Below are 21,784 nucleotides of genomic sequence, written 5' to 3' on the forward strand. Positions count from 1 at the left end.
GTTTTTACATTCAGATAATGATATATTTTGTTGAAAAAGTTGTCAGTTACAGTTTTCTCTGTTTTAATATAATAACCTTTACATGATCAGTGAATTAACCCATAAAGACCCAAACAGCTGATCTAAACTGTTTAATACCTGTTGATCCACTAATCCTATCAATACATGTAAATAATTGGTGTAAAATACAGTTTGGCATTGTTTCATAGTCATCAGATATGACCCATTTGGATGTTCAGAGGCTCTGTAGTTACCATGGAAACACCGTCATCTTCTACAAGATGGATTCCCCAGTAAAACCCATGAAGTTTGATAAATGACAGTGGATGGGGACAGTTGTTTTTATGTTCAATGATATAATTACTGAAAAAGTAGCTTTTTCTTCGGTTTTCTTGTTTTTGATTTAACCTTTGAATTTTCTCTGAGCTTTTATGAACATCTACATGATCAGTAAATTAACCCTTTCATGCACAGTGGTCACTCCAGTGGACAGCTCTTCTACAGCTGTTCTCTTGTATATTCATGGATTTTGTTGTTCTTTTTGTTGTTTTGTTGTTGTTGTTTTTTTTTTTTTACACATATCTTTATTAAAGTTTTAAGACACTACATATCTTTTCTGACATGAATTGGTAACATTATGTAGATTTCTCCTGAGCATAAACCCCCAGAATCACAAGCCCTCTCCATAGTTTTCACACAATTTATCAGTAAACACATGTTTCTGTGCGTCAAAAATTAAACATGTGGTGTCCAGCTGAGTGGACATTTTTGCAACTTCATGAAAAATGGGTTCATAAGAATTTTTTTTTTTTCATTATTATTTTTTTGTATGTATTTTTCAAAAAATTTTAAAGAATTTTCATTTATTTATGTATTTTTTATTTATATTTCAGAAGAAAATTTTCAATCGCATTGTTTTTTTCATGCCTAAAGAGGAATAAAAGCACTCAGGAAAAAATTTTGATTAAGGTTCTCATAATTCGTGCATGAAAGGGTTAAATATAGGAAAAATACATGATTTACACAGAAAAAACTCAAAATAAAAAGAATAACATTACAATAAATGGTGATAAAACACTTAAGATAGGATAAATACAAAGGAAAAAATCATTTGGGAACTGCTACAAAAGTAGTACTGGGTCTTTATGGGTTAAATGTGTGGAAATATGTGAATTTCACTAGAAAAATGCAGAGGATGATGTTATAAATGGTGAAAAGTCAGTTAGGAAATGTTAAATGTACAGAAAAAATCATTTGGAAGTCACCACAGGAATAGTTCTAGGTCTTGAAGGGTTAAATTTCTGTTTTTTATACAGCAAAAATCAGATCATATATTCCCAACACACATTCTGATTTGATACTTCAGTACAGGAGGTACTGGTCATAAAGATGCATTGATTTGGATCCATGTTAATACTGAACCTCTGTGGTTTCTGCTTTGTCATTCTCATCTTGAACAGAAATTAAATTATGCTACTTCATGTGAAATGCACCCGGAGTAGTAACTGCTTTGTCTTCTCAATTTTCTTTCATTAACATCTTCTGAAAAACAGTGCTGCGGTGTTGTCCCTTAGTGTTGTTGCTATGATGCAGTTCAAGGTCCACTTATGATGCGGCGGGGTGATAGAAGTCTCTCAGTAATCTCCACAGGGACAGATCAGCATTTGAAAGGAGAGTATTCTTTCAGGTTATAATGAGCTTGGTCTGGCCGGCCGTCTTCCCTTTGACAATGATTATTTTTGCAGGATATTGGGGGAGAATGAAGTGGTACTGAAGGATGAAGGAGGATTAGAAATAGAGGATAAAGTGAGAGAAAAACTCCTCTTTTGACCTTTGCTTTGACTGCGCAAGTGAATGCCAGATAGTTTTGCAATCAGTTCATTTTATTTATACCCCATAAATCCTTGTACATAAAGAAGAAGTCATAATTTAAGTGAGCTAGCATTAGAGAAGCAACAACTCCAAAATTGGAAATGCACTATAAAGTCTTCTAATGATGCAAGAATTACAAGTTTGGAAAGAAAGAGATTAGCTCAGGGGGGGGATTCTCTGAAAAGAAGAACATATGGGTCTGGCAATTATACTGTTGTAATACACCCACCTGCTTAATTTCATTAACACCTTTTGGAATTTAGAGTACAGTTAAAAGCTTGGCTCTGTCAACACATGGTTATAACCTGCAGTCTGAAACCGGGTCTGTACCGCAGCAACAAGCCACATCTGAGCATCAGTCAGTGCTCAAATATCATAATTACGCTGCCAATCACACCTACAGTTTTCTTTGTTGTGAAACAGGTTGAAACAAGTTGAGATTTTCTGTATTTTGCACTTTTTCAGTGCTAAATTACAGGAAAGCAAACACTAAATTGATTCACAAGTGGCTTAATCAATGGGAGTCTGAACTGTATAATGATGAGAGTCAATCCGAAGGGAGTTTTGGTTACATTTTTTTGCAGCTGTTTCATTATGCTTGGACATTTTGTTGACTAATTGAATTATTTAATATTTTATCGATTGATCTAAAGACCCAAACAGCCAATGATGAAAATGTTTAACACCTGTTGATCCATTAATCCTACCAATCCATGTAAATAACTGGTGTAAAATGCAGTTTGTCATCTTTCCATGGTCATCAGATATGACCCATCAGGACATTCAGAGACTCTGTAGTAACCGTGGAAACACTGTCATCTTCTACAACACAGGTGTCAAACATGCGGTCAGGGGGCCAAATCCGGCTCACCAAAGGGTCCAATCCGGGCCCCTGGTATGAATTTGTGAAATGCAAAAATTACACTGAAGATATGAAACAATCGAGGATGTCAAAAGGATTTTAATTCAGAGTCCACATACAGACCAATTAGATCTCAAGTGGGTCAGAACCAGTAAAATACTATCATATTAAACCTATAAATAATGAAAACAGCCAATTTTCATCAAAAATCACAATTCAATCACATTTCAAAAATCACATGAAAATGTTTATATTAAAGCTATACCTACCGGTGTGGCATTTCTCACAGCACTTAGTAAAAGTTTGAACATGAACAACCCGCCTCCCTCCAAAGCCCCGCCCCCTTCCCTCTGCCTGAGCACTGAGGCTCCTCCTCCTCTCTCCTCCTCTCTCCTCATGCACGATGGAAAAGGAGGAGGAAGCAGAGGCGGAGGTCCGGTCCGTTTTGGCGTGTCCGCGGACCCCTCCCTCAGTAATCAGATCCATCATCCACCTGCTGCGGACCCGCGGCTCCTGTTCCATCAGTAGACCTGGTCTGTGCAGTACTGGGTCAGTGTCGTCACTGCAGTGCCCAGGGGATGGGCGCGCGCACTGTGAACGCGCGGCCTCCGCGAATTTTTGGACATTTGAAGTTTCATAGTCCATACATTTATCATCCTACATCATCTTACATGTGTGACACCATGTACATGTACCTGTATGAGTTCCACCGTCATAAAAGCTGAGCTTTATGCAGACCTGTTCAGTCCAGTACAGCTGACTTCCGGTCTTTTATCTCCATCCTTCATTCATCAGACTCCCGTTTGTTCCCCTCAGCTGTCGTTTCTGTTCATAAATCAGTTTTTTCCCTTCCACATGTGCATGTCAGTTCTATCCAAACACATCCTAGACAGTAGACTGTGGTCAGTGACAGGAGAAGCAGCGCCAGTGAAGTGTCAGATTCAGAGGGACACATATCGAATGTGAGACGGCGATAATGGATCGGATGCTGGACGGCCGTAATGGATGATTGACAGGAGGCTCAGTCAGGTTCGGCCAATTATTTTATTCAGACCGACTAAAATGATTGGTCAGACTTTTATCAGAAATATATGAGAATTAAACATTTTTGAGTTTCAATACCTGGTGGATTTCTTTTACATTTTAGTTTGACACACACTTATTAGGAGCATTTTAAGATGACAAAAGAAAAGTATAAAAATGCCACATCATACGGTATAGCTTTAAACTATTCTTTTACAAAAAATGTGAATAACCTGAAATGTCTTGAGGTAAGTAAATGCAATTTTACCAACATTCTCTCTATTATTAAATGTTTCGTGCATTTGTAATAGTAATGTAAGTTGTATCGCATTGTAAAGGATAAACTAATAATCTGAGGCATGATATTGTTAAAATTGCACTTGTTTTTCTTAAGATGTTTCCAGTTGTTCATGTTATTCAAATTTTTGTAGATGATCATTTAATTTTACTTTTTTCACTGTTATTATTTAATTAGTCCGGCCCACTTGAGATCATATTGGGCTGAATGTTGCCCCTGAACTAAAATGAGTTTGACACCCCTGTTCTACAACATTAATTCACCGGTAAAACCCATGGAGTTGGATCAATGACGGTGGATGGAAACACTTGGTTTATGTTCAGTTAATGATAGATTTATATGGAAAAAATTGCTTTTTTTGGTCAGTTTTCTGTGTTTCTGATATAATAACCCTGAGCTGAATAATCTGAGCTTTTATGAACATCTACATAATCCGTAAATTCAGTGTGGGAAAATATAGGATTTTCACTGGAAAAAAATACAAAATAATGATAATATTATAATAAATTATCATAAATCCCTTAAGAAAGGTTAAATAGACAGAAAAATTCATTTGGGAACTAAAACAAAAACAGCACTGGGTATTTATGGGTTAAATCTAGTCAAATAGCCCTTTGTTCATAAATGAGGCGTATAGGCACTACCACTTTAATCCACCAGAGAGCTCTTTAACTGCTGAATCACTGCCTCACTACCTGTCTGTTTTCCTGTGTGAGTCATGTTAAACCCACAGGCTAACACAAAGGTAATGAACACATAATTTGATGTACTGAGTGTCATAAAACACAGAATAGAGCAGAGTAAATGTATCTAATGTGCATCACTTCTACTACAGGCCTTTACTGACACTCCCTTTGGGATGTTCATGTGGTTTGATTGACAGCAGATCCATGAGCTGCACAGAGTCAGACAGACACTCTTGGTTATATTTTATTCTGATCAGAGTTATGCAACAGAATCTTCCAGCCAGGAAGACAGTCAAACACCTGTTAAACAAACTCAAATGTCTTCCATTCATTATTATTATGTTTTCATCTGACACACAGAGGTCACAAGATATTGAACACACTTCTGAAACAAATGTAAGTTGCAGGCAATAAATAATAGTTTATAATATTTATAATTTGTCCCAATATGTGGAAGCAGGTGTGTTATTGTAATTTGGAGGTTCAGAACCATAGTTTTATGTGGCATGTGTTTTTCAAAAGCTCTTTTTTATTTTGATCTGACTTATTTTATTGAATATTTTCTTATGGCTCTACCTGGATCAATAAGAACAACTACATGTTAATTATACCACTTCATTTTAACTAAATTTAATTACATTTAGGTGGTGCCAATTTTCAACAGTCATCATCTCAAAGCAAAAGGACAAGAAGAATGAGGAGAACAACAACTGCATCAAATAGTAATGCACAGTTTCAGTACTTGTAGATTCCCAAATCCTTAGAGCTGTAATATTAAAGCATCCAGATATCATGATAGTATGTTATTCCAACCTGCCACAGTTGGGTTTAAAGCTGTCTCCTCCCTTACTTTGCCACAGCTCATCAGCTACAAATAAACTGAACAAAAATATAAATGCACGAAAATAAAATGGTGAGTTAAAATGGATTTTCATGAAATGTGCTCAGATTTATGATTTATTTGTGAATTGATAGATTTGTTTTGCTCAAATATAGTGGTCCAGTTTCACTCGGCCACTCCCAGTGAGTACACTCAAAGGTTGAGTTTTTCCATCCATAAGAGTCATGGAGCATGACAGACTGGTGGTCAATCTGCGTGACCAGTACACAGACACTCCTCACAGTCTGGGCAGTAAAAGGGCACACCAAACTGTGCACTTTTGTCACTTGTCAACATGCCACAGATGTCGCAAATACTGAGGGAGCGTGGCATCGGCATGCTCAGTGTTGGGTTGTCCGTTACAACAACAGCAGCACAACTGAATGTGCATCATTCCAGGCCACAATTGACAACATGGTGATGTCCATGTGCTGCTGGTGTACTGCTCTGCTGAGGCTAATGGTGGACACACTAGTTATTAACGTCTGTGAACTCAGACCGTTGACCTCCATTGTGTTCTTAACTCCTGGGCTATTTCTTTTCAACTGCCTGTAATGCTCGCAAATTCAAGTCCATTTGTTAAGGAAAATATGCTGTTATTGTTGGCTATATACTCTATTTCATTACATAAAAATGAATCAAAATATTTCCTTGTGCGTTTATATTATTATTTATATTGCTTTTCCATTGGACATCTGTGCAAAACTTTACCGGTATTTACTAAATGTAAAAAAAAACAGAAGTGCGTAATGTCAGTTTTTCCATTAAATCACAAATGCGATGATTTGTTTATTATTATCGTGAGATGACACAAGAAGTCATTCCATGAACATGGCGACGAATGTGAATATGGTGTTGATTTACAGATATATTCATTGTTATTATTATACATTACTCCTCTATCTCGTATGTAATTAAAAAATGTTTGGGTTTCCGGGTGTGTCAGTGTCCACACATACCGCAACATGTTTCTTCTTCTTCTTGGCTTGTTGTAATGTATGTCAACATTTGTTTTTTTAATACACCTGACTCTAGTTGGGAAAAAGGTCTTTCCATTGCAGTTTTGCGTGATATACCATTTGTGTTATGCCTGAAAAACCACCTCTTGCCAGCGCAAAAACTTTTATCGAAAAATGAGACTTTTGGCAAAATTTTCATTTTTCCATTAGGTAAATTTTTATGCACAAGTTATATTTGCGCAATTTGACAGTCAATGGAAAAGCGATTAGTGTAGTTTCACCTGGGACTCCAACTGCTGTCCTCTTCCTCATCATCATCCACCCTCTCCACCTGTTCCTCACAAGTGTACCTAATCAGGTGGCCAGCATATACGCAGCTCTGGTTCACTTGCTCAGTGCCAGATTGTCTTAGCTTCATATCCAATTCTCCAGTGTTCTGTTCCTGTTTGACTTCTTGGTTTCGACCCCATCTGATTCAGTTTACGTTTCTTTGTCTCTGCCCCCATGCCTTCTGTCCCTGCCTTGGTTGTTCCTGTCCCTTGTCAGCCTTTGACTGCGTGGCGCTTTCCAGTCCTAGCTTCCCTGAACGCTGTCTTTTCTGTCCATGTCGGAGTTTTCCGCGTCGCCTCAGTGCCTTCTCCGCAGTTCCAACACTTCAAACCCCCGCTGATCCTGAGCATCGCACCTGCCCACCTGAGCTCTCCCTTGTGATGGGCAAAATGAAGCTTTCTGAAGCAATAAACCTTTTCATCACAATTGTATCGAAAAGGGTTCACTACCCAAAGCTTGTTTCGATCACGAAGCCTCATTTGACACATACACCACGTGACTGGTTCGAACACTAATTCAGTGGTTGCGGTTCACTATTCACTGCTGATAAATCTGCATGGGTGATTTGATAAGAACATGAACAGAAAAAAAAAAAAAAAAAGAATAAATAAATGACTAAATCAATGCATGATTTATCCACATCACTAAAACCAAGATAGTATAGTATCAACCCTGCAGAAGTTGTTCTGTTAATGTTACTGTTTTAATGTGCATCAGTTGCTGTCTAATGCAATGAGTGTGTGATGATGATGGACAGATGAGTGGATGAGAAAGGTATGGGGGTGGAACCAGTGAGCCAGTGTGTGTGTGTGAGAGAGAGAGAGAGAGAGAGAGAGAGAGAGAGAGAGAGAGAGAGAGAGAGAGGTGTGAGCAGGCAGTCCGTCCGTCCATCCATCCATCCATCCATCCATCCATCCATCCATCCATCCATCCATCCATCCATCCATCCATCCAATGTACTATACATTATTTTAAAAAAAAAACCCTCTTGTGCATTATATAAATACTCATTACTTTTTTCTCAGTTGTTCTTTCTGTAAATTATATTCAATACTTGTAAGATGACTGATCACATGAGTGGCAACAAAACAGATTTGCAGTATCTAAGATCGTTTCTCTGTCTATGTTTCTGTTTGAAAACAACTGATGGTACTAGAATCATCAATGCTGAAATAATGCCTAACACCAGAAGTATACGGGTATTTGGAATCGTTCATGTTTACTCCTGTTACATTGATTATCCAGGACCCAGGACGTGTATTTACTGGGGGGACCTGCATGTCTTGATGCTCTATTACAAAAACTGTAACGTTACTATGTTTTTTTCATTATGTTATTTGTTTGGGACAGAAACATATGAAAACCACCAAACATCATGCATCTCTTATTAGAAATCATGGAATCGTAATTGTGAACATAACAAACCTCTGATGAGATATAGGTTCTAATTAGGTTCTGACTGATTGATTGATCGATTGATTGATTGATTTTGCATTTATTTTTACTTTGCACATACATAACATTGATCAAAGACATAACAGAGCAGTAAAGGTGCAACGAGAGGCAGAAAGTCTAAAATTAGGTTCTGATTATGTTAACCAGCTACGTGCGGCTGTTCAGGCTGATTTTTCACTCCAGTACTGCAGTTATCATATTCCTGTGATAACAGTTTTCTAGCCTTAGGTGACATCTTCTCCTTGGCACATAATATTATTCCATATCTCCTAGATACAGTATCTGTTAGTTTGGCTCCTCTTTATACCTTTTGGGATTTCACTGCTCTCCTTATAGTTTGATTCTATATGGCCTCGTTTAACAGCGTTCTCTAAGGTATAGAGCTTTCCTGCCAAATTCCCTTCTTTTTTTGCCCATAAGTGCTCCCAAATCCCTTGATGTTCTTGTCTCAGGCTGCAGGCAGATGTCAACATATGTCACTTTCTATCTAAAAAGCCATGTCTTTTGGGTTTTTATTTTTCTGAATTTGGTTCATGACTCTTTGTGACTCCCCTAGAAAATGACCCACATTTTGGATCTTTCTGAATGCGTCAGAACTTTCCTTATCGTACCAGTGATTCATATACCCTGCAGCTCTTGTGCCTGGAGGAGCCCAGTATGAAAAATATATGATCTTTTGAGGAGCAGATACAGGCTGACTCACAGCACACACCAAACGTTACAGACCTGCAGTGGACAGCAGGAGGAAGATGACCGTCAGGACATTGAAGGACTGCCGGCTGGTGATAGTCATCTTCTTGTCCTCATGTGTGAGGGAAGGGAGGGAGCAGGAGGGAGAGGGGCACTGCTCAGTTTTAGCTGGACTTGGGCATCGTCTGCTTGTTGACAGCTCCTCTTCACATGGAGGCTGCTGGAAGTCAGGACTCCTGGTGGGAATGAGACAAGGATAGAGAAAGAAGAACAAACATATTTGATTGGACTTCCTTGAAGTTTCATCCTACTGAGTGGACAGCTTGTCTAGCAGAGAGTTCCCATGATGCCTTCTGAAAACTGTTCCTTTATTCACATACTACGGGAGCTTGTGCATTAAAATGATTTTTATGCAAATTTACAGAACGAGTAAATGTGTCTTACAACCTATTCTGCCAAGCTTGTTCAAATAACATACTATAAAAGTAGTGGATTTTATGTCAGCTGACCAGTGATTTCATCAGCAGCACTTGCCTTTTCCAGCATGATCCTGCTGATGAGTGCAAAGACTAGATCAATGATGCACTTGTATTTACTTCTGGTATGAATATTTGGTGCTAATCTAATTAGTGTGTGCTGTTGAGAATTGGAATTAAAAGAATACTGAAGAGTCAGATATCTGACTAAAGAACAAGCAAATTAGACGTAATTTTTTAAAAGCAGTGCAGTAAAAGTACAGTGTCAGAGAAAGTGTTGTTTTTTTAAATATATAATTAACACAGAACCTGCTCCTTCAGCATAATGTAATGTGTGAACTGCTGAAGAACGGTTAGCTTGTAAATGATGCATCATAGGAGTTAATGAATTCCTTTTCTACCTGGGTATCATTGTACAGGGACTGTTCGATGCTGCATCATAGCCATTTGTCCTTTGATATTAAGTAAGATTAATGAGGCAGTTGGATATTTTGCCTAGCTCTGCTTGTTTCTGTTCTTTGGCAACATATTGCTCCAATAGTGCTGAGGGGAATTAAACAGAAACAGTCCCTGTCCTGTACCTGAATTAGTTCTAAGTTAATGCTTATGGTAATTTTTTTTTGTAAATTCCTGATTAATTATTTGCATTTGGTGGTGGTTAAGCACCTTGTGGTTGGATGTAGCTTTGAAGCTGTTATCACAGTCAGCCACATGTGATGAGGGATCCACTTGGGGTACAAACCTGGCTCCAACTGTTAGAGGTGGCTGACATGGAAGACACCAAGAATTGTAGATTTCATTCCAAGTAGGATGTAAACGTGGTTGCAAAATATCTACAAACATTTCTTGAGGCGTATCTCCAAGGCATTTAAAGGATTTGGCAGCTTGCACATGCAAAGAGACTTAAACAGGTTCTCTCTATATTCATGTAATATAGAGTATTTGAAGCATTAGAAATCAAGTCCTGAAGGATTTTGAAGCTGTCAGGAGCTGACAAACAGTAAACAATACCTAAAGACAAACAATGACTCAGAAGGCCATCAGCACCATCATCACCGTCTGCTGTCTTTCCATCTTATGTACAGGCTGTTTTGGCTAGCTTTGGGTGCCAAGTGTGGGGCTGAGAAAGCTCAGTTTGGACAGAAACGGGAACACAATGAAGTTGTGTTTTTTGGGGGACCACCTGTTCACACAAGGATAAGGAGATGGGGGTGGAAAAGTGTGAGCATAACAATGTATTTTCTGGTCAAAACTGCAAAGTTACTATCATATATGTATGAATGTATGTATGTATCTTTATTTAGGTGGGACAGTGCATATTAACGAACGCATACATTCCATTTCAGTATAAACATGTAAATATGCCAGAGTAAGCGTCAGTGCTAATTTTCATCCGCAGTCCCCACTTAATAAATAAATAACAGTGATCCGTGTAATACAAGCAATACAGTGGAATAAGTGCAGTACAGAGCAAGACAGTGTAATACATTACAAAGCAGTACAGTTCAGTACACTACAGTATAGTGCAAAACGACATTTGTGCCTACGTGTCAGGGACTAAAATAAACATTACTAGTTAAAAAACAATACAGTACAATACATTACATTATTTTTATATACAGTATTTTCATCTGAACCTAAGGTTATAAGGCATAGGTGATTAAAAGTAAAAATAAGTGGTTTATAGGAAAAACAACTAGCTGCAAAAATAATCATACAATCATATTAATTTGTAAGTACACACATTTTAGGGCACATTTTCAATAGTAGTCACGATTTCAAAGTCTAGAGAGCATTTCTCTCTTGACTCATAACTGCCCTTATTGATTTTCTCGATTCACATTTCTATTTCCTGACAATGTTTGAAAGCACTCTAGCTCTATCTTTCATTTATTGAACGGGCAAGTAAGAACTGTTCTGTTCAACCTGGACAACTGCAGCAGAAGGACTGCTGGAGAACAAGTGGTTGAGGATCTGACAATGTTTTCATATGTTCTCTGCAAAGGATTGACTCTTAAAAAACACAAACAAAAAAAAAACATATGATTCCCTGTTTCAGACTAGAAGTTGATGGAGAGTGGATTTTTAAAGAGACAATTGTTTGGAGAAAGGAAAAGCTTTAGACAGTTAATTTGGTGACATCAACCCTGACACTGGCCCCCAGAATTTCTGCACTGAATTCACATTAAGCAGATCAAAATGATATTTTACATTGGTAGAACATCTAATAAAAGGAAAAGTACTTAAACAGATAATACTGAATGCTTGAAAATCAAACCACAAATACTCAATCAATATACTGTACTTTCTGGACTATAACCTGCACCCACCCTGTCTCCAACATCTCACCATCGATTCATTGATGCCGAGCTTAAGTGCAGCAGCTCTATTTCCTTCTTCGACAGCTGGATTGATCGTTAGCCCGGAAAACGTAAATTAGCCACATCGTTTTTGAGCCACGGGTTCACAGCATGGGGAAAAAAGTAGCAGCTTATAGACCGGAAATTACGGTGTGTGTAACAGATCAATGTTGGGCATGTATTTTTACCTTTTGTGCTTTTATTTTCTCTCAAAGTCTCTTATTTCAGATTCAAAGCATAATGTGAAATACCAGTCACTGGTAATTTGTAAAATATTCTATCAGCGCTGGTAAATTGTCCAAACTATTTAATCATCTATCTGTAGTTCAAGAATGTTTTTTTTTTTTTTTTTTTTAAATTTGAAACAATGATTAACCATAGAAACCGATGCATGTACTTTGTTGGAAGATAGGGTGCCCCATCCAAATATGATGCTAGTGTAAGGCTTAGAATTTAAGAAAATTTATGTTATAGAAATGTAAGACTTAACAGTGAAGTAAATTCATATTACAGGGAATAAGTTAATTAATGTATTTGTTAAAAATATATTGACAGTGTTTACCCAATTAACTATTTACATTTATGTTTGCAGAATTATTATTTACACATTTACACATTTAAATATTCTCATTTGTAGTATACAAGCAGCTAAGGCAGGGGTGTCAAACTCATTATAGTTCAAGGGCCACATTCAGCTAAATTTGATCTGCAGTGGGCCAAACCAGTGAAATAATAACATAATAATATATAAATAATCTCAACTCCAAATTTTCCTCGATGTTTTAGTGTGAAAAAGTAAGATTACATTTTGAAAATGTTTACACCTACAAACTATCCTTCAAAACCATGTGAATAACATGAACAAACTGAATAAATATGTGCAGTTTAACAATATTATGCTTCAGTTTTTCATTTACAGACATAATATTGTTAAAATTGCACTTACTTCTCTTAAGACATTTCAGGTTGTTCATATTTGTTCAGGTTATTCACAGTTTTTGCGAAATTATACTTTGTTTCAGTGTAAACACAAGAAAATGTTTATATTTACAAAGAGAAAAAATTTGGAGTTGTGAGTATTTATAGGTTATTACCATTAGAATTTTAGTGATCCAACTCACTTTAGATCATATTGGTCTGAATGTGGAAACTGAACTAAGATGTTTGTTAATATCTTAGTGTAATTTTTGCATTTCACACATTCATCCAAAGGGCCGGACTAAACCCTTTGGTGGGCCAGATTTGGCCCCCAGTCCGCTTGTTTGACACCTGTGAGCAAAGGTAATCTGTTGAATCTGCCTTTCTATAAATCACTCATATTTACCGATCTAAGTACTGCTAGCTCCTGATTGGTTAGTTCAGTCATGTGAAGATATGTGTCAGGAAGTGTTGTGGTGGTAGTTGCCGTATGTGAAAAGTAAAGCACTGCTCAAGAAGCAATCCGTCTCTGTCCTGCTGTCTCGTTTTATAAAGAGTGAACCATTAACCACCAATGAACCCTCACATTATACTAGTGTTATAAGAAGCATAAGGTCAGCCACTTTTACTCACACCATTCTGCATCAGTAATTATGTAGTAATACATCACATAGTCGCACTTAGTAGGTAGTTGACTAAAACAGATTGACCCCAGACAGTCTAATATGTGTTCTTTACTTCTTGCACCTATTTTCTATAAGCTAAATGGACCCATGGGGACCTCTATTCCTTCTGAACAAGACCCATAGAACAGTATATATTGGTCGTTAGAGGTTATATGTATTAAATGTTGCTGCATGAATGCCTAGTTGAGTTGAAAAATCATGTGCCTACTTAATTAAACCTCCATGGATAAACATGTATTTAAAAATTGTGATGTTGGCAGGCATCTCAGAGAATCTCAATATGTTCCCTCTCTTACTTGTTGCGATGTCTCCTATAGTCCGACATGGGCTAATGGCTGCACATGACCAAGCTGATGGGCGAAGCCATTACTGCAGACCATATGGACAGAACATGTACCCGGTACACAGTAGCCTGTTTCTGCTGGAGACTTTTAAAGCATTTTAGATCACACAAGCTGTTCCCTCCTCAGAAAATCAGGCAGCTGAAGTCTCTAGAGGCTTGTTAGAGTGGCAATATAAATATTTTTTTCCCACTCTTTTACTTCTGGTGAGGGCTTTGGTGTACCGTCAGATGACAACATGAGCAGCACAACAAGGGATTCCCGTGCTCCCAAATACTCCCACAAACTAACTCCTCTTTCTGTTTTGTCGCCCAGCATTTACGAGGGCTTTATATACATCGTGCCTTCATCTCCAGGTATTCTCACAAGGAGTCATATTATTATCACATTGTCCATTTAAGGCACTAAGAGGCCAATGTTCACAGCGCTTGGCTTGTTAGCAAAGAACAAGTGAGTGCAAAGGTTTTGTGTAATAAGCCTGATGGTAGCCAAGCAGTATATGTACTGTAAACACACAGACACGCATGCAGGCAGACACACGAAGCGTAGACACACAGTGTAAGTGCAAACACTGCGACTGTAAATAGAACATAGTGCACAGCTGAACAGGCATGTTACACAGATGGAAGGTCTCGCTACTTGCTGTTTATGTCTGAGATCAAACTAAAATATACATAAACTGTATGGCAAGAACCTCAGCTCTCCTACACATGTTAAAGGCAGTTATGAGAGGAAAAAATATCTAAAAATGTAACCAACTCCTGGGGTAACCGTATCCATGCAGAGCTCATTTACTTGTCTACATGTTAAGGTTACTTACTGTTGTTGCCTGAGAGAAGAAGGAAATATTAAGTGACCAATTACTGCAGCAACCACTGTGAATATAACAGCATACTTTTCATCACAACGCAGCAGGAGACCCAAATCTGTCAGAGGTTTGATGAGGGAAAGTGCAGGCAAAGATATTGGGCTGTTTAGAGATTATACACAGTGATACGCTGAGTTTGTCTCATGAACATTTTGTGTCCAAGTCTTATTTCTGTTCACACATTAACTTCAAAGTCTGTGACATGTTATTATGCTTTCTAAAAATTATTATTTATTTATTTTAGCCTGCTATGTCTTTTATCCGAGAGGCTTTCAAGTTTGTAAAGGCATGAACTCAACATTACAATACTCTCTACATCTTAACTTTATTTTTAGATGAAACATAGTTGGTTGTCATTTTGAGTACTTGCATACTGTAACCTTTTTTTCCTCTAAGAATGATAGCAGCTGGATATTTATGCACCCTCTCTGCCTCCATATTAGCTCTGAGCTTTCCTGAGAGCATGCAGATACACTCTTTGTTGCCACACTGGCCCTTAAACCATGTTAATGTGGATTATCAATCACCCTAAAACACACGAGTTAGTGAGCAACCGAAGTACAGTACCATTGAGAGACAAATGAGACTCCTACTTCACACAGGAGATAAGTGCACACTAGCTGAGTGTGTCTCCTATCTACTGGTGGCTTGCTTCCAAATACTGATCTGTATTCAGCTTCAGACAGACTTCTTCCTAATTGATGCTCCCTTGGACTGTCATCATAATAAATTGGGTTTCATTCACTTTTGATGGCATCAGAGCTTTACTCAGAAGCCCTGCAGTGCTCCATTAGGATACGAGCCCATATTATGATATTTAGAGCAATGATCTAGCGATTGTCATAGATGCGGAGTGTGAATTGTGCAGTGAAATTGTCAATGAGTTGCGAATGGCAGCCTGAGGCAGGGAACTGAGTGTGGCTGGTGCATGTGGTTTACAGAATGTGTCAGGAGATGACTTGCAGATGTCAAGACAGTGGATCTGCCAGACTATAATCCAGGACATTTCTGTGCATCATACCACACTGAATAAAAAAATGGTTGGCCCAGTCTAGAAAATGCAAATTAAAAAAGAAAGTAGCAAAATTAAAATGTACTTTGACTTGTATCTTATTGCATAGGCCAGGACTTCCTTGGAAAAGAGGATCTTAATTTCAATGGAATCTTTTTTTCCTGGTTAAATAAAGGTTAAATAAATAAATTTAAAAAATAAAAGTTAAAACAAAACATATTTCATGTTTCCCCTGGTCCTTTTCATTTCATCTGTAAATATACGCTGCAACACATTCGAGATAAAGTTAGAATGGGATCAATTTATGACTAATATTCATTCATTTTCCACAATTTTTCACTTAATAATCTGGAGGGATGCATAGGGCCTGGCCTCTATTCCAACTGACATTGGATTCATCTTGAAAATGTTTCCAGTTCGTCAATGGAGTGACATGTAATAACTTTATGTAACTCAAATTCATACCTACAGGCAGTTTAGGCTAACCAATTAACCTATTTAGGTGTACAGTACATATGGGCTGTAGGTAGAAGCTGGAATACCCAGAGACAACCTGAGACCTGAGGAGAAAATGTAAAACTCCATATAGAAGGGTGCCTCCTGGCCAGCACTGGGGTCGAAGTACAGAGTTGATGCAGTACAGAATGAAAATATTCAAGGTTTCTAGAAGCATTATAGTGTGTGCAGGGCATTGCAGCAGGCTTTAGTTGAACAATGTGATCTCTGATCCTTCAGATGACACCATATCAGGAACTGTCATTCATCTAGATCTGCCAGAACCACATGGCTGCACAATTATGGCTGTAAAGTGGTTCTGTTTGTCAGCATTATGACCCCACAGTGAGGAGACTGAACCAGGGCCTTCTTTTGTAGAGTTTTCTTGTTCTCCCTTTGTCGTGAGATTTTCCACCAGGCCCTCCAGTTTTCCCCCACCATCAAAAGATCCATGTTAGGTTAACTCTCCTGTCAGTACCCTTGTTTGTTGGTCCCTGGGCACCTTTAGTGGCAGAACATAGTTCATAGTGTGTGTGCTTGGGATGGTTAAATGCCACGGGGAAAATAAAAGTGAACTTGACTTTCTATGGCAAACCCTTGTCAAGCTCTGCAGTATGTAGTTGGATCCACAAATGTCAACCAAAGTAAATTTTAATATCACTAATTTTGCTTTTAATTTGCCTTTTCTGTGTTGTCTAAAATATTTCTCATTTTCAATTACACAATCAGTGTTAAATGTAACTAAAATATGTCCCTAAAGACCTTTACAGTTGTTATCTACATCTCTCTTCAGGATGATCAGAGAGGAACCTACCTTAGTATGAAGCACAGTGAGAAACAGTATCCTCATACATAAAAGAAAATAGGCCATTTGCCAGTAGGAGATCTTTGCAGTTTTGTTGGTCTAGAGCAGTGGTTCTCAATCTTTTTCTGTCGGGCCTCCCTTTGGAGGATGAAAAATCTACAGGCCCTTCTCACAACATTGTAACAGTAGTGCAATTTTAACTTTTATTGAAAGAAACATCAATATTGTAACAATACTTTTTGCTTTTCCTAGAATAATTTGTTGTGCAAAATAAAAACAACTTAAATTTTTGCTTGAACAATACAAATAAACTCAACAAGACTACTCCCTGAAATAAAAATAGGAAATGCACAATTATCTTACAACTAATAGTAATAAAGATAAACATTTAAAAAATATCAGTTGCTGCAATGAGCCCGTTTACACTGTACATCTTAGAACATTAAAGTGCAAACTGTACAAACTGTGCAAAAACAGAAACATTGCACAGTCAAATTCTTGTCCATTCTCCAAACCTAAACTCTTTGTCTAGTCTAGTGACAGATCACCATGGCAGTAGATTGGTTTGTTGTACGTCCCTAAAATGAGTCCTTTGTGGTCCAATGCTGAAACATTAGTTCCATCTACTACATGTTCTAACCTGAAGAAGAAAAAAACAACACCCAGGAGGGATCTCATGCCCCTCCTGGCAAGCCTTCGCACCTCCCCTAGGGGGCCCGCCCCACAGTTTGAAAAACACTGGTCTAGAGACAAACAAAAGGTGACGCTCTCTATTTACTGGTCAATCTATGTTCCTACTCTCACCTATGAGCTTTGGGTCATGACCGAAAGGACAAGATCCAAGATACAAGTGATTGAAATGAGTTTCCTCCGTAGGGTGGCTGGGTGCTCCCTTAGGGATAGGGTGAGGAGCTCAGTCACCAGGGAGGAGCTCGGAGAAGAGTCGCTGCTGCACAGTCTCAGTGTTTTATCAAACATTCCAATGCTTTTACACTTATATTTCACCTGCATCCATTAACATTTATGGTTAATACTTGAGAACACTTGAAAAATGCGACCAAATGTATGTTTTACCAACAGAAAGCATGACACTACTTCTGTCATAATTCAAGTAGCTGAATGAAGTGTGAAACTGCCTCAAGAAGATAACTTAACTTGAACTTTGTAATGTATTAGAGATAAAGTCTCTTGCCCAGAGGGTTTATAATAATTACCTCTAATGTAATCTCCCCCCAGTAGAGCTAGAGGAGGTGTCTGGGGAGAGGGAAGTCTGGGCATCCCTGCTTAGACTGTTGCCTCCGTGACCCGGCCCCGGATAAGCGGTAGAAAATGGATGGATGGATGGATGGATGGATGGATGGATGGATGGATGGATGGATGAATGGTCTAGAGACAGAATAGGTCCTATATACTGTAGATTAAATGATATATGACACACTATAGCCTAAATATTGATAAAATGTACAAAATACTAGTTTCATTTCAGCTTATGTCACAGTGAATATGGATGCTTACAATCTAACCAAACAGCTTGGTTAGGTTTAGGAAAAGAGCATGCTTGGGACTAGAATAAAAATGAGAGACTTTACCAGAAAATCTATAATACAGGTTGTTTTTAATACTCTTAAACAGTTAACCTGCATTGTGAGGTTGGACTGGAATTCGGTGGACACCAATGGTGGACAAATTTTGATACCTTGCAAACAGTATACTAAAGTTCACCGTTAGTATAAATTATACAATTCTATATTTCTGTCACTGGCCGTGTTGTATGCTTGGTATCGTGAGGTCTGGGGATGATGTGGTTCTCCTCTAATGAATAAACAATTTAAGCCATAACACTGAGTACTGTATCCGACAAAGTAGCTACATTTATACTGGACTGATCGTACTTACTTTATAGATTGGTGCATCCCTACACATTGGAGAAGTCGAGTATATCAGACACGATGCATATTAATGGACGAACATGCACAAAACATACAGGCTTGTGGCCAGAGGGTTTGACAGGAAACAATGTGCAAATGTGTTCGATACCCATGCATGTCTCCTGCTGGAACTGATAAAAGTTGACTATAGGTCAAACACTATTTAACTTAAATGTCAGTGGAATATAATGTACGCTGAAGTTTTGACCTTAGCTCTGCCTGTGGATATATTCTTACATACTGTGCGGTTTATTTTAGGCTTTTTCCACCACCTCCAACTTCAGCTTTACTTACATTTAACACAGGACTGCATAATACAATGTTGATTTAAACTAGATTTGTTTTATGTAATAGAGTAGGAGGGAATTTTAATGCCGTAAATGGGCCTGTAATTTCAGCATTTCAAAATCAATAGTAAAACATAACAGGAACACAATCAATTATTCAGCTACACAATCATGGCCAAATGTCTGATGGTGTTTCTTTTTCTTTTGAGTGTTTACTGCAAAACAGAAAGGCACCACCCAGGCATCGTTCCATTACAAACTGATGAAGCAGTGTCACAGTAATAAGTGCTTATTCATGTGTGTTGCATCACTGCGAACTCAGAGCAGCAGAACTCAACATAAATTCGACTGATGAACAGCGGTTCTGCCGTTTATACGATCAGTCACCTGAATAAATTTTCCAGATCAAATATTCCAAATAAAGCCCAGAGGCAGAATTGTGTTTTGGTCTGAATGCTTGACATTGCCAGGGAGACACTTACGTCACAGAAGATATTAGGAAGAATGTAGCGTCTAGTAATTAGCACTCTCAATGTAGTGTGCAGGAAATTAATGCAGTTCTAAAACAAAATAAAAAAATACATATATAAATAACACTGTGGGAGAATAGCACAGCAGGGTTGCCATAGAGCTTGTTGTGGAGAGTTTGACCAGTATGGGAGTATAAAGGGTTCAGCTATTGTGCAGGGCAGGAACCTTACAGCATGGGTGGTCTGTTTCTGTGTCTGACTTGGTAATGTTTTGTTAACTATGCACAAGCAAAAGATGAGCTTTGAGCTGTAATCAAACTTACATCTGCTTCAGGCCTGCTGCGCTGCTACCTGCTGAGACCCGTCATCTTGATAGAAACCATTCCACACCCTCCTTCACTTTGTCTCACATCTGTAATTTTTCATCAATTGGTGACTACAGGCGCAGATTGGAAAATAATAGAGGTGTTTGGAAGAAGTCCTCCCCCAGACTTAACTTGAATAATGATGATTTTATGTCATGTTTATATATAGCTTTGTAATTACTTGGAAAAAAAAATAAAAAATTCGCAGCACATTAGATTTTTAGGTCTAGAACTATTCGTTGATATTTCTGTAGGAAGCAATATGAGCATTCATCTGTAAATAAACCTCCCCCAGTTGCGGTTTCTAACAAATGTGAGCATTGTTCATTTTACCTTGCTTCTCTGCACCAGTCTCATTTTAAGTTCAATAAGCAACTGATAAAAGGAGGTCAGGAAAAAAAGAAACTCTTTATATTTTCAAACTTTAGTCACATATAGAAACAGTGAAAGGGTAATTAAGAAATGTTAAAATTATAAGAAATTTTTTTCGTCATATCTCATAAGAGGAAGTCTATTCTTGACCAAATTAGAATTTAACAGGGTGCTCCTTTTTCTGTAATTCATTACTTGGCAATAAATATATGCATGCAGCCAGGGACAGGCATAATGAGACAGCCACTAGAGTCTAATAAGTTGAATTCATTATACAATCAAGGTCTCAAGTCATTTGAGGAATTAAAATTCGTGAAACCCCTTCTAACTAAACGCATATCAACAAAGATCTTACTTTCTTATTCTATTCTTTGAATGAAGCCAGATTGATTGCTTATGGTGTATGGCTGCTCCAGACAGGATTTTAAAGCAGATATATCACTGACATTACTAAACACTAAACACTTCACAGTAGCTGAAGGGCTTTTTATTTGCATCTCTTGACAAGTGTTGATATGATGGGTCAATTAACTGAGAGAAAATTTACACTTTTGACAGCTGATCTTTGCAGGAATTTATGAAGCAAAAAGGTCAGACTGTCTTTAGACTCTAGTCTGGGAAAACACGATGTTTATTCTGTTTTACATTTATTTCAATATTTTTTTTGGCAAAACATTCTCAATATAACTGATTTTTGGGAATTTTCTTAGAGGTGAGTTAAATTGGGTTCAGTTTAAACGACTGAGCTGGAAGTTTGTGTTTCTTGGCCTTAATAATAATTCTGGTGTTTTTAACTGTGCTTTGATGATGGAACTGAGAGGAATGAGTCTTGTTGGTTATGACTGTGAAATGTCACAAAGTTACAGTGGCTGTGGCAGTTCAGTCACTTTCATGGCCACAGAAAGCCTTCGAGGAACTGTTCTGCAGCAGTTCCCAACACTTAGAGTCCCATCAAGGTTTCAGCTTCCTGTAGGCGACGCGGAGGCCTCATCTGTCAACGCATCAGCGCTTTGGCACTGAAATTCAGTTTTCTTTGGTAGTGGGACTGTGACTCATACAGCATAAGTGGACTTGTTTTGGCTGCGGGCTTCAGGAGACATATCCCGTGGACTGTTTGCTGTCTGTGATGCAGATAGACAAGACAGTATCTCCCAGACACAAGCCAGCATTGTTTGTTTGGATTTACTTTAACGCCCCACTCCGGGCTCAGTTGGTTTCTCTTGGCAACGTTCCCCATCATCTGCCTGACCCTGGATTTAAAATATCTTCTACCCACAGACAAATAGGCTTCTGGGAATAATAAAAATGAAAGAGAAAAATCACATGACATGGGACACTAATGGATG

At 38.1% G+C, this 21,784-nt stretch overlaps 1 protein-coding gene across 2 annotated transcripts in view; it reads right to left on the bottom strand.

The window, feature by feature from the left end:
* shisal1b (shisa like 1b) overlaps window positions 1-21,784 on the bottom strand; it is a 61,675-nt gene that overhangs the window by 27,497 nt on the left and 12,394 nt on the right. For both annotated transcript variants that reach the window (XM_030137176.1, XM_030137175.1), the window contains exon 2: window positions 9,092-9,291. In XM_030137176.1, coding sequence (XP_029993036.1) covers window positions 9,092-9,158 — 67 coding nt within the window. In that variant the 5' untranslated portion in view covers window positions 9,159-9,291. The remainder of the gene's footprint in view (window positions 1-9,091; window positions 9,292-21,784) is intronic.

The sequence above is a fragment of the Sphaeramia orbicularis genome, chromosome 6 (assembly GCF_902148855.1).
Source record: "Sphaeramia orbicularis chromosome 6, fSphaOr1.1, whole genome shotgun sequence".
In the NCBI taxonomy this organism is placed as follows: Eukaryota; Metazoa; Chordata; class Actinopteri; order Kurtiformes; family Apogonidae; genus Sphaeramia; species Sphaeramia orbicularis.